Genomic DNA, 15,961 nt, shown 5'->3' with positions numbered 1-15,961 from the left:
ATGTACCTAGCGACAAAATTTAACTTATTGACCCCGGGAGACTTGAACGCAAATCCTTTAACCGTATACAGTTTTATTGTTCTTTTATGCATGTCATTTATTGCGTATATTTATGTTGTGTATAATTTTGAATGCTTTTTATCGAAATTAATTCCAATTTAATTCCGTGTCGTGTACAAACACTATACACAGTTTATAATTAATACATGTCAATGCGTATAACACATCGATCAATTTTATTAAATCATCGGATAATTGATAACTTATCGATGGTTGTAAAAATATTATATTATGTTTGATTTATGCATTTGTGCATTTGCACTGTGACAAATTAAAAAAAATCATCCCTAGAAACTATCAATACCTTTGTATATTATATGTGTACCTATTAACTTTGAATTAGGTTTTTTGGCATAAAAGAAATCATTTTCTACGCAAGTGTCTAGGAAAAAAATTTTAAACACTTTCTGCTGGCACCACCGGAAGGTCATTGTACCAATTTACGGCCTCGCCACTATTGTGGTGTGGTGAATTCGTAATTCGGTTCGGCCAACGTCGTCTTTGGACTATATATACGTTATAACTTATAACATCCTTGGTCCCTCGGTCTGGTTCACACGCGTGTACACTCATAATTTCATAATTGTATGTACTTTAAACTAACGTTAAGTATACCATTTCAATAACTAACAATTTTTAAAAAGAAATGCATATTTCTGTGACCCTCCTTAAACGAAAATGAATGAGATAGTGGTAATGAAGTGAAATGTGTAAATAAATTATAATACCTAATTGTATATTGATATATAAACCTGAACCTCACTATCCTTGACAACATTACACATATTTTATATCATAAAAACTAGAAAAGTGGTTATTTATATTTTTAGTTTTCACATATTGTAATTTGTACGATTTAGTAAATTCTATTTTGCTATTTTAATATAATTATAGGTATATTAATAGTCAAATAATATTCAACATACGTTTTCTGTTGCTTATATAGACCTGCTGAAATATATACTATTATATCTTAATTAAAACCATACAATTTCAAATTATAATATTCGAACAAACTATACTGGTAACAAATTTAAACAAAAACAACAAATTTAGACCATTATTAAAACTAGTTATGTTTATTAAATGCGTACGTATAGGACGTATATGGCCTATAGGCACAAAACAAATTATATTAAAACGTGTCAAATTGTATGCAGTGGATCACTTTGAGTACTTATTCAAGTGCAACGTGTCCTCGATCTAGAAATATAGTTTTATTATAATAATAATAATACAGCATAAGTATATGTATAATGGCCACTATATACGATATCGTGTATTGTCCGGAGATTGGTTTATACCTTTCGCTTTCCAGTCCTTGATTTTGGCTATGTACCGAGGAGATGACAGGTCACGTAAGACCGCATTTAGGGGGACATATCATATTATAGTACGTGTACGTGTATTTGGATGTCCGTTCAAATGGCTGCGACCGACCGGCCCATAAATGGACGGGACTACGTCACCGTTTAGGACTTAGAAAATTGAAAAGCTGTACAACATGTGCTGCATTAATTATTTAAAACCTGTAGTGTATATGGTCGTTATATTATTATTATAGTCGATAATAATGCTTGCGTGCTTTGATTTTGATAAATATATTTTTTGAGTATTAAGTTTTAAATATAGAAAAAAAAACGTATTTTTATAACAGACTTTGATAACACATCTCAATATAAAACCGGTCAAGGTACATATAATATAATAATCAATTTTTGTCTGATATATCAATTTAGAACCATTCACTTTGCGGCGAGTTGCTAACATTGATAATAAAATCTCGGAAGATAATATAATATAATACATTTATATTTTGGTGTCCACGTTTTGATTTAGTTTGCATCACACACACACTCGTAGAATTTTTCTATTGGACTAGAGAAGACAATAATAAGGAGTCAACATAAATATATTGCTCATAAACCGCATTACTGTCGTTATAATATTACAACAGTCGACAACACATAATACGTATTACGTAGTATGGCGGATTGGTGGGCGAGATGGTTTTCTCTCTCCGCTCGCACCAGCCTTTATATATACACAGAGACGTATAATAATATAATATATAATAATAATATATAATACTGCTGTGCAGTGCGGTTCAATGGCCGGTCTGTGCCATTGAAAAGAGGAGTAGTTGTACTAGCAATCATGAGTAAAGTCTGCGCAAAAACGTCAGAGCCCATTGATTCCCACTCGGCTTGTCTTGTTGTCATTATTATTATTATTATTATTATTATTATTATTATATATATATGTATATTTACACTGTATTATTGTGTGGACCAGTTATCTATATTTTTTTTCATGTGGCTTATTTTTTCCACGTTTTGTTTTACTGCCTGCTGTGCGATTGTAATCGACAACGTTGCATATTCATTGGTCCAATCAAATAGTCAACCGGAAGCCGTCAAATCAAAACCCACTTTGGGGTTGGCTCGCCAATAAATTAAATTTCGTTTTTGAAAATCTCGTGTCACACTTGCTCCCTAAATTTTCCCACAGGAACAACCGAATGACATGGACATTGCTAAATCACACGCAGCTCGTCCTTTAGACTGCCAAATTGAATAATTTTACGAACATTTTTCTTACTTAAGAATAATCTTTCTTTAATTTTTCACCTAGGGATTACACTTAATATCTCTTCATGCCTGTCTCTTAATTTTCGTTATTTTTGTTTTGAGTAATTTAAAATAAGTGATTTATATTCCTCGAATCTAGGATTTTCACTTATTAGAAAAATAATCCATTCTAAAAGAATGTACCTACAACCTAAATAATAGTTAATAATAATTGTAATGCTTAGGTAGGTAAATATTAATATTAATTTACCATTTTTACTATTGAATAAAGTGCAAGAGGACATTATTTATGGAGTATGTATTTAAAACATAATAATAATGTTGATATAAAAACCCCCATGAAGTGTTTATTGGGATGTCCTCTTTTGCTATTAAGAAACTATGTGATATTAATTTTGTGTGGTCTTATGATAATTACTTCAAACTTTCTGGACAATTCAAGATGAAAGGAGCAATATTTTGTTAGAAATTTTCTTGAAGTTTCGTGGAATAAGAGACAGGCTTTTGTAACTGTGCATTTGTTTTTTATTTAGGTTAGTATACCTACATGCCTGAGTGTAAGGATTTGACAAAGGGATGATTGTATGAAATATTTTTATATAGTAAAGATATTATTTATAACTGCGCTTTCTCATGTTATGCAATATTTAAACCGAATTACATTTCGAACAACGCCAGCAAAAAAAAACAAATATTTTATCCATTTTTAGACGCATTAATAAGTAAACCAGTACGGAATCACAAAAAAACTACTTATGTTTAATATAGGTACCTATATAAAAATTATATACTTTTATAATATAATGGTCACCGTCTCGCTATGGCACATTTATAAAAATAAAATAAAATAAATTGGGTTTGAATAAAATCGAAACAAGTTTATTATCTCAAAATAAAAAATCGTGTACGTAGCAGAAGTGTACTTTTGGGAAATTTAATGTTGGACTTGTATAATGGTATATTACGTGATCCATTACCTAAAAGGATAGATATTTTAGCTAAAACAAAATTTAAAATTGAATACCTTTTACCATCCATTTATTTAGTATAGTTTTAATGTATATTCAATTATATTATAAATATAATATATGCCATTTAAATAATAATTATTACTTATATTATTTATACATAGTCATATTCATTAAAATGTAGGTATAACACAAAATTATATTTATTTTAGATTTTGAGTAGAGTGATGAAAATATGAATATGTTGATTTTAAAATTAAGTGTTGTTTTTTCTGGCTTTCATCACCTTTTGAGGCAGTACAAATGCTTGGATTGTCAATTTTTGGGGTGTTTTCTAGTAGAAACTTGGGTCTAATACTCTACTCAGTACTTTTAGGGGGGGGGGGGGACAAAAATACCCAGTAATTTTCAAAATATCCAGGATCAACAAAAAAAAATCAAGGAAAAACCGGAGTTTTTACGCAATCCTGACCAATTTGATTTTGTTTTATTGATGTAACTCAAAACCCAATGCTTATTTATTTATTTATTTATTAATACGGACAAAAGTCCAGTTCACAATATATTTGTATAGAATAACAATAATATAATATAATTAAAATATTAACATAATAAAAAAAAAAAAAAATTTATATTCGAATTTTCTACGCATGATACATTTTTCAAAATATTTTGATTCTTTTTGTACTGTATATATTATAGATATTTTAAGTTTAAATTTTTTTAAATGTCAATAAACAGTCAAAAAAATTAAAAATTGAATACAAAGTTCCCAACTAGTAGCTAGTACTCACTTACAAATACAAAATTAAATTAAATTACTCCTAATTCCTATGTACAATGTACACATTATATTACCTATTTTTTATACTAAAATTAGCAATTATCATTCTGTTAGTATAAATATAAATTAATTTTTATACTGAACATATTTTTTTTTCAAAAACCATGTTTCTTATTTATAGTCTTATATTTTTAAAAACTTTTGCTATAGTATTAGATTTATAATTTATATTAAATCAATGGAAGTCATATGAATACATAGAATTAAATTTTAACTATAAACACGTGAATGCCGTATAGACTATAGAGTGTTCAGTACTTGGATTAATGTTATTATGTTACCGAATACCCCTCTCCTATCAAATACGCCTATATAGTTAGTAACGATAAATACAAAATAAACTTTAATATAATAAATTAATATTATGTATAGAGTAATTGGAAGAATTTTTATACGAATATTTTATATTATTTGGTTGTCACAACATGCAATCTAGAATTTGAAAATACGCATAATATATTATTACTCCTTTGCCAAAATATTATTATACCTACACACCAATCACTAATAATTCGATTTTTTTTCTAACTGTGTTTATTTTATTTTTCTAGTTCGATACCTACGTAAAGTCACTGAATATCGAACCTCAAGCACCTATGTTTCGAATAGTAACAGATGGACAGCTTCCAATCCGTCAGTGTTTGCACCGGGAATCGTCCATTAAAGACATTGAACTGCCCGAATACTACAACGTATTTCACGACCTACGGAAAGACTTTTCCAAATTCTACAATGCACCTCAAGACCAAACTTTTAACTCAATTACAGATCTGGTTAATTGTATCCTTTTATATTATTATGTAAAAAAAAATTCTTTTAGTAGAACTCTTCTAGTTTACTACCGGTAAGTCGTTACAGCCAGTGTTGGTGTGCACACAATGTTTAGATAGGTAGCGTATTTACGAAACTAGTTTTACTTGTTTCAGTAGGCCTGAATTGGCTAGCCACGTATTTTTATAGATCGTCAAAAACAGAAAAAGTCCTGTTTTTTCTCTAGAAGCCTGATACTAAAGTCTGATATTTCCTAGTTTTTTTTAAAAATAAACCTACTTATTAATTTAACATTGACTTTAAAAAATGTAACTAATGATTATAAGATAGTATATTAGAAAATAGGTTTAAGTTTAATCATACTCTTGTCAACAAGAAAACAAAATTAATCGTACCTACCTTATAACCTACATTAATTATTAAACATTAATTTTCGAGGATATTTTATATGTTTAATTTTTTCTACTTTTTCAGTATGGCTTAAATAGTTAATGCGATAACATTTCTGTTAGTTGTGAAAGTAGTGAACTAATAATATAATATAATAATCTGCTGAATGACTTTTTTATTATTGAACGGCGTCAACGCGGCAACACTTATTACACCTGTTGTCTTGGTGTTAATTCGTAAATATTTTCATTTGCAAATGTAGTCTACTTATTATTTCGTACGATATATTATAATATGATGACCAAATTATCAACTATTATTCCATTGACGTTTAACTTCCATTATTTATACTTTCGACATTTTTTACATATTATAATTTATAACCTTTCGCGTGATAGAAACATCTCATGTTTTACGGAGTTCCCGCATAGACAATATATATGCATGACTGTGTGTTGTTCAGGGGCTCACACATTTTGTCATAAACTGTTTTCCTTTCTTGTGTTCTTGTGGACCATACATTTAACTATTTAAATAGTTAATATTGATTTTATTTTCACTTTTTAATTTTTTCACCGAGACAAAATTATTACAAAGCACTTACAACATTTATTTTTACTAAATTCGGTAGCGACTATAATAAGTGAACAATTTTATAAAGCTGTCAAATCGCGTATTTAATGTTATATTATTAATATATAAATCAAAAAAGGCCCGATAAGTTATTATCCAGCAAGTCTAAGGTTGGAACTCTCAAAGAGAAATGCTAAAAAAGGTCACGGGAACGGAAACGTCAACGGAATATAAAAATATTAAGAAATATATATTTTTATAAGAAATTTTTTTTTTTTATAAGAACCTTAAAATTTTAAGTTGAATGATATTTTAAAATATTGTTTGTTATAAGGATAACAGAATAGGTAAATCAAATAAATGCGAATCAGTCTCTTACGGTCTATGTCTTGTACAATTAATGCACTAAATGTACGGGTCTCTGTAATCGCTATAACCGTTGTGATAAGCACCATGTGGATATTATAAGTCATACCAGTTATCAATAATTAATTACAAATTGTTATCTCATCTTTCGTTTAGAAAAAACTAATATGCTTTTCATATCTTACATCTACTAGTTTACATGCATGATACTGATATATTATCTTTCATTCTTTGTTTGTTTCTTTATTTATTATATTTGATTATTGTTATATATTTAAAGATAATATTACTATTAAAAGAAAATAAAAACTTAATTTTTTCACCGATAAAAAATATGTATATATATTTAGATACCTGATAATTAATATATTATTCATAATATTATCATTCCATTGTTTTAATTTATTTTTCAAAAATAAATAATAACCTATAGCATATATTGCTGAATACTATCATTGGATAATGCATCATTGTTATGAAATGATGACCTTATATTTATAATTAATTAATCGAATGCATCAACTTCTATAAGTACTTATATGTACTACAAATACAAATGTTCCATTTATTTAATTTTTCATTTTGAAAACAAAAATATAAAATAAGGTTACATCGTCATTGCTTATACTGCCTATATATATATATATATATCATCACATCCGACATTTCCACTCAGCCCTTCACCCCTTTATCTGATTATTTGGAGTTATGAAATTATTTATTGTGTACCAGCTAACTGATGATAATTTCTGTAATGTTTTATTTTATCATAAAATAACGTTCGACTATTCACTAAAATATACAAACTATAGTTGAAACTATAAGTTTATGTACCTATTTAGAATTGCTCAAATCCTAAAAACCAACCTTATATTATGAAGTATATATCAATCGTTCCAATATGGTTGATGATTATATTATTTACTCATGTGCTCTGCTCACACATCAAAAATCAAAATATCTTCTATCTAAATATCTATCTAAATTATGTGGAAAATGAATCCATTAAATCGTCGGATAATGTGTTAATATTGTTTTAAATTTTTGCCCATGCCATTTTTGTCTTGGTGTATGTTAACTTACCAGTATCAATAAAATTAATAGAAATAATATTGCAATTGTTATTAACAAACATTGCAATGTATTTAAGGATGAGTTAAGTTCTCAACCATCAATGACTAGAATAGTGAATATTTAAATATTTGAATAAGATTTCAATAAGAAAAAAACATAAATTTTGTTTTAGTTTCCATTCATATGAATTACGACTATAAAACTCGTAGGTATCATTCGAAATTATATTGTTATATTTCTTTTTAAAAAATATGACGAATTAATCTGATATTTTTTAAATGTTTGCTATGCGTTTATATGATGTGCCTTACGGTAAAAATAAAATATATTCAACTGCTCCGTTACTATAGGCAAATTAATTACCATTAATGTATAGAATACATACAGTTAATATTTTATTTAGGGCACTACCTAAAACTGACTTTTTTCTGATTTTTTTTTAGACACATTTAATTATTTTATTACATTATTTTATAGTATTGAATTATTTTAGAACGGAATAGAACTACGTCATTCGCTACGCAATTATATATTTTATCAACATTTTACTCGAATTTTACAAATCCTTACACACATTGCTTGCTATATTATACAAAGTCAATAAATTCTAAATAACGATATTAAACTTATATGACGTCTACTCGAGGAACTTGTAAATTTTAGGTGACTAGTGTGCCCGGCGTGTATAATCCACGAAAAACAAGCAACAACCGTCTCGTCGAATCGGAAGCGATTATAGGTTCACAATTGTATACGTACAACGAACGCAATGAAAACTTAACTTTCACTTTACTTGTAAAGTCTGACCAATTTCGTGGTTACCACGACCCATACGTAAGTTGTAGGTACTTGATGACATACACAATACATACCATGATAATCCCTGCCGCTTGAACCGCTGTTCATAATACTATCCGGTTCCCTTTCAAATCGAAAACCACAGAACACAATTATGCGGTATACATGGTACCACGATGTTTTCAGCCGGGGGTTCTCACTACACTCGGTGTCTTGAAGAGTTGAATATACTCGACTTGTAGGTAACGTTTCACCAACATTATGTTACATGTACGTGTTCATTAAATATGCTAAACGTGACACGACACTACACTGTTTACCGGAGCCGACTTCAGTCTTGAGAACATTTTTATCATCGACTAATTTTGATCCAGGCTCGCAAAAATGTCGACAAAATTAGTCTTACACAGCCGAACTTATATTTACATGCTTCGTAATCACCGGTGAGCAGTAGTGTATTTGATTCATCTCCTAGAGGGGGGAGGGGGTGCAATATATTCTTTTGGTCCAAAAATTTTATTTAAAAGTCCAACAAGAAATTATTATTTATAGTTTATAGTTTATGATGACTAGGGGGCCATGGCCCCTAGCCCCCCCCCCCCCTTAAACGTCGCGCCTGCCGTCGACTCGACGAATCAGGTCACCCGTTTTCCGAGGACCGGGGTGACCGCACATCAGTTACCAATTTCATTCACAAATATTCCTATATTATAGACAGTCGTATTCAATCGCCTCTACGATCGGTATTTGAAATTGATCGTATTTTATAATATGCAACATCGTCACAAATCGTTAACGCTCAAGTTAGATACACAAATCTATATCAAAACGCACGAATAACACTCGAAAATTGATTCACTGCTTCACGAATCGTCTAAAAAGCATATTTTATAGGTATATTGATACCTAGATATACATTGGCTGGATCGTTTATATGATAATTATTAGGTATACCTAATGTATTTAATAAGTCAAATTATTATGCGGTAAATATATTTATTAAATTTTTTATTTGTAGGTATATACATATATGCAGGTAATACCTACATAAAATATTAATATTTATAAGACGTTAACATTTATTCATTTTTTTCAACTTCTATTAGAGGTATATATTATGTACTGAATGCGCCCAAAGGTCATAATTTTGTGTGTTTTATTACATATTTAAATTATATTTCATTTCTAGAGCAGCTGTATTATAATATTAAGTAGGTATGTATAAAACATATATTCGAGTATAAATTGTATTGTTATGTAAATGAGGTAGTTGAGTAAATTAAAAGTATCAATGCCTGTCATATTCTAAAAATAAGATTTATAGCCAGTTAATTTGGTAGTATTTAAAAATTGGTAACAGCCATTACTGAAGTGCACACGATATATATATTATTATGTCACGTGAGCCACGTAGGTACCTCACTTTTCTTCTTTGCATTTTCATTTCATTGATTAAACATGATAATTATTGTAATATTATTATGAGTGTCCGTCGTTTAGAAATATACTTAAATCATAATACATAATCCAAGGGATTTGGTAATCGTAATAATAAAATATCTTTCTTCTCCCGTAATTTATCAATCAAATGTCTCAAGTACACCTACGCTATTTGAGTCTACGTATATTCTTCATAAATATCTAAAATATTGTATAGCTAGAAACATTGCATAACTAATACATTTGTACGTTTCAAAGGGTCAATGGGATTATCTGAGGATTGTAAATGGATAAAAATATTGATAAACCGACCCTTAGATGCGTGTTATGAGTTATAACCGAATCGCCTTTCTAAGTATATCATTTAATGTCCTATACTATAATTTATTATATAGATGACCGAGTATTAAAATTAAAATTAATGGTTTCAAATTATTTATATTATATAGTTCATTATTACATTACACGTAATAGGTACATAATAATTGCTTAGTTGTATAATAAATTGTATAGTATAAACACTGATAATACGCCAGAATAAAATATTGTAAATTTATTATAAGAAGTATAGATAATAGGTATTGATCGTTTACAAACTTAAACATTTTAGTTTTTTTAGTTTTTGTCTTTAATAATATTATAAACATATCTCATAATTCATTATTTCATAACAATAAAAAAATAATAATGGACAGTAATAATTTCAATAATTTGAACAACTGTTTTTATAATATAAGACGCAAAACAACAGTTTTTACATTTTAGAAATTGTATTAAAATAGGTACTTATTATTTTTTTAAATATTTGAAAACAATTTGTGTAAGATATGATATCTGCAATTCTTTGTCTTCGTGATATGAATATTCGATTACATTAAAATTTGTCCAATTTAATATATGTATATAATTTATAAAAAAAAATTTCCTTGGGTTCTGTCATTGAATAAAAAAATAAATATACCGATATTTGATGTCAAATTTACTTATCGTGCCGTGCACCACCGATTTTAAATATTATTAAAATATCATAAAAAAAAGGAACTCGATATTGTATTTAAATAAACAACATAAGCAACAATTCGACAAAAGAATATCAGGAAACATATTTTACATTAATATTTAGTTAGTATTCAAAGACGCTGAATTACGAAATAAAATAACGGTATAGATTCTATGCTACAGAAAAACGATAATACTATTCATGGGCATCTGATTTAGTCGATTCACCTCAATTTCTTCACTATAATATTCAATTATAAAATAACAATATTGTTTCTAGACCTATGACACAAATAATGTTGAACGTTGTGGTCCATTCATAAAATTTCTCTTTGTTTACCAAGAAAATCAACATTTTATCAACCGAATAAATATTTGGTATGTATTTCTATAATACCTAATAATAATATGACATGTTATAAATATAATTGAGATTACGTGATAATAAAACAGTCAAATAGCTTGCATTTAATTTTTAAAACAATAAACAATAGCCAATATTTTAAAGTGTTCCATAATATATTGTATTCACCATATCAAATAATACTTGATATTATATTATATTGTTTTAGTTTATATAGTACCTGTTGTACTTAGTAGTCTTATAAGATACGTATTTAGTCCTTAGCTATTGACGTAATGTTGAAATATCACATTTTAATATTTAAAGTTGATGACATAATTTCCATTTTCATGTGAAGACTGAAGTGTTGAACTTTGTTTGAATAAAATAAAAAAATACAAAAAAATATCTGATAAGAAATGTAAATAATAATGAAACTACGATAAGTCGACAATTTCCGAACAGTCACGAGTATAGCCGAGTTGTGGCTAATACAAACCCGTCGTAGAGTGCGCTACAGGTGGCACACCAAGGGACTAGAGATAACTAATTTCTTAGACTCTTAATCAGTAATCAGTCATCAGTCGCGATTATTACGTTGAGCGTGTAGTTAGTAATACGTTTTATTATAATTTTGTAATTGTTGTTATTTTGTCTTGAACATTTTGTGTACATTGCCGTTTTATGTGAGTATTATATTTTTTTGTATTTATTTATATTCAAAAATAGAAATTGTCAAATGTATTTATTAGAATAAAATAATATTATACTTCGAGTATTTTAATATTTGGCCAGTAAACCGATTTAAACCAATTTTGAGACTTAATTTAATATTTTAATTGTTTTATAATATACTTTTAAATCACTGTTTGATAACATTTTGTCCAAATTTTTGGTTCTTATCGTAGTCAATTGTTTGTATTTTTTTTAACCGGCTATTAAATTAAAACAATTAAAAGTATTGTTGTTGTCTAGACGATTTCGACATTTCATTACTTATAAGTAATATTCTATTCGTTTTTTTTGCAGCATAGTTGAATTAAATATGTTGTATTACATTTCAGAAAACAATTAAAAAAATTTTCACATTATTTTATTAAAATATTTTACAATATGATATATATATATATTATATACTTATATACTTTTGTAAAGTCACTTATAATAACGTATATAAGTGTGTACACAATGCGACCGTGGTATAGGCATTGTCATAACATACAATACCTATGTCAATATTATGTTTATAATTGTAGCATCGATTTCCGTTGATTAGCCATAATCAAAATAATATTGATTGATAAATTACATTTATACACTACACTACACTTATTAAAAATCTCAATGAAAATTTATTTTCCCAATGAAACAAGAAAATATATTAGTTCAAATTTTTTTATTGAAAATATTGACTCGTGTGGTCATGCGTATATTATAAACAAATTCCGTGTTTTGCCAGTTTAAGAATAATAACCAGTAACCACCGTTGCATATTTACGTGTCATTTATTACCATGTTATTAGAACAATTTACCAATAAGTTAGATGACTGTCATTTAGAGCTCATATTATTATATACCTATATGTCAGGTCTCGACAATTAGTATAATGTTGTCGGCATTCTGTATTATTTTTAATAGCCCATTTAAGGGCCGGTCATATTAGTTCGATTTCGAGGGGTTGTTTATAAGGTTGCTTCATTGGAATTCATACATATTTTACAATATTTTTGTTTTTTTTTTGTCGTTGGCAATTACCGATTTTGAAAAAAATTAGTTACTTCTTATCGTCGTCAACAATGACGTCATCGGTAATCAGTTGTTAGCTCTTGTGATTTCACTCTACCGGGTATATGTGTGTGTGTGTGTATAGTGCATACTGCATAGACGTATTAACTACTATTATAGGCAACGAATGGTGTTTTTTGTACGTAAGGAAAATAAGTGGTGTTAAAATAATATCTTCAGCTACAGCGGCGTTGAGAGAGTAATATTTTGACTATTTTTATTTTCTTACAGTGTGTATAATTTTTGCAATAATTATACAACACGTATTGCCCTATGTGCTATGGACTTTATACAACTATTTGTGGTGTTATCGTTATTTTCTCGCTCATATTAATAATAATATTATTGAATGTCTCGTTATCCGACAAAACATAATATTATATTCGAGAAATAGTATTCCATAAAAAAACGTACATAATTTTATTAGTAATACATCTTAAAAATTATTATACAAAATAGAACAAAATTAGTAGATAAAAATTATACTAATAAGTGTAATATTACAGTCTTTCTCAGTTTCCCTTTCCCCTCATTAACATAAATCAATCAAATAAAATGGCTCGTTTCATTTTATGTACATTTGGATTTTGATATCGGGACATTGCCGATAACATAGTACGATGACAAATAGAGACACGAAATACGGTATTTACGGGATACGCGGTTACACTTAAGGGGATGCCTATTGTCAAAGGATCGCTATATTTACTGGATTAATTTTATCTGTTTTACTGTTTTAGTGTGATGTTTGTTATTTGAATTGTATGCAATTTGCTTCGACCGTTTACAGTTTAATGTGATCACATAAATCTTCGAACTTAATAGATATAAACTACTGAGTTTATTCTCATTACTTCCAGATAACGACAAAAATAAACTCTTGTCCGATTATAATAGTAATGTTGTATTATTGCTTATCTAATTCTACATTTTAGAGCTAAAAGTATCGTCATATTAGATAGACATTTCTTAACATTTAATTGTATTATATTGTAATGATAATTATCATACTTTGGTCATTATTAGAATCCTATTAAACATTCTGATTTTCGGTCACGTGACGTCATTTTTTTTTTTAGTAATGTAATAATTAATTACTAATAATATTATTGATCTCAACGAATATCATATTATGAGAGTTTGATACCTATTGTTTTGTAACTTGCTGTTTCAATACTATTATATTAAATATAAATCAAAGATTAAAAAATATACATAAAAGGTTTATATACTATTTAGACTATAAATCTATACATTTACTATGTATGTATAGTATTTTATGTAAATATTGAAAATATATTTTATTTGGTTCAGTCGCTCTTCAAACACTTGTAAGCATCGAGTATGTCTAGAGGATACCGATATTTGTCGTCGATAACAAGTATCGAAGATTTATGAATTAAATCAATGAAAATAACAGACACAATGCATCGTCTGTATATGGTATTAAAAAATGTAATGTTTAGTTTCTATATATAAACAAGCATTCAAAAATAATATTTTTTGTTAAGATCGCAATTTTTGAAGAATAACTTTATTTATACGTGATATTATAACCATAAATATTTGTTTCCAAAGTCTTTGTTTTGCTACATAACAAATTTATTTGAAGACTAATTATTTACCACAGCATTAGTATACCTAAATAACAACTAATAGTTTTTGAAAATAACTAAATACAGTTTTAAAAAATTTTCCTTTTTATTCATAACCTATTTTGTTATCCGTTTAAAATTGGTTAAAAAACAAATAAGTAGAATTTTTAAATAAATTTTTCGAATAAGTACCTAGGTAGTTCAAAATAATAATTATTTGATATTGTATTATCTATTAATTCGCATGTAAATATTTTAATTCACGTTTCCTGCATTTTTTTGAAAACACTAAATGATACTAATTATGTTATTTGTCATTACTACAACTGTAGATAGATAAATTCTATCTAAATCCGTGGTCATTACAAACTTTTTGCCTAGTCTTTAATACTATCGGATATATTTTGGCTGTCGAATATTTTCTACTGATATAATAATATTATTACTTATAATATTGTATTACATTTGAGCGATTATTGTTTTTTTTTTAATCGTTTTTAAATACTAGTTTATTCTTTCACATCTGTTGGCTGCAGTTATCAGAATAATCTTAGTTTATAGGTATATCGAGTTTAAGTGGTATACAATATATTATTATAATCTAGTGCTACGTGTGGTGTGTACTGTGTTTTATATGGCATATTCTTGTTAATGTTGTCACTTGTTTTTTTTATGAATGTATAGGAAAATTTCTTTTCGGACATTTTGGTAGAATGGGACATTTTTAAAGTTGATAATATTTTTAAAAATGTAATGGAATTAAAAATTATTATTTTTGTTTGTTTTAATTTGTATTAAAATAAAACAAAACAAAATTATAACTAATATTTCCTCTTTATTTATGGAACGTACATAATACTACAAAGAAAAACACGGGTAGAACAATAATAATATAAGTGAAGGTTTCAAGTTTCAATAATAAACTATAAAGTGCATAAGAACTCAGTATCAAATACTAGGATGCTCATTGAAGCAATCCAGAGATAAAATTCATTACCTATTATTCAACTGTTGAATAGGTATCCAATAGGCATACCTATTCCTGTTGGGTCTACAAAAAAATTTCTAATAGGTATTTGTTGATAGCAAAACAATCACAAATTAAATACTTTTTACTAAGTGTAATATTTGTATGTAGGAATATCTTAACATTTTTCATTAGTTATTAATTATATTTAATTTACGAAAGTATTTAGCCATTAGTTATACAACCTATATATTTTTAAAGTTAATTTATAATTAATTTATAATTAATTTATATTAAACCTATTACTTATTATCAATTTATATATATAGGTAGGTGTATATCGTAGTATTTGGAATTGTTATAATATTTTACTATACTTACAAAAAATAATAACTT

At 27.4% G+C, this 15,961-nt stretch overlaps 1 protein-coding gene across 3 annotated transcripts in view; it reads left to right on the top strand.

Moving 5' to 3' along the window:
* LOC132947266 (RNA-binding protein fusilli-like) overlaps positions 1-15,961 on the top strand; it is a 75,767-nt gene that overhangs the window by 38,168 nt on the left and 21,638 nt on the right. For all 3 annotated transcript variants that reach the window (XM_061017523.1, XM_061017524.1, XM_061017522.1), the window contains exon 4: positions 5,015-5,243. In XM_061017523.1, the coding sequence (XP_060873506.1) occupies positions 5,015-5,243 (229 nt within the window). The remainder of the gene's footprint in view (positions 1-5,014; positions 5,244-15,961) is intronic.

The sequence above is a fragment of the Metopolophium dirhodum genome, chromosome 6, assembly GCF_019925205.1.
Source record: "Metopolophium dirhodum isolate CAU chromosome 6, ASM1992520v1, whole genome shotgun sequence".
Classification (NCBI taxonomy): domain Eukaryota; kingdom Metazoa; phylum Arthropoda; class Insecta; order Hemiptera; family Aphididae; genus Metopolophium; species Metopolophium dirhodum.
This window is presented reverse-complemented; position numbering and strand designations above follow the sequence as displayed.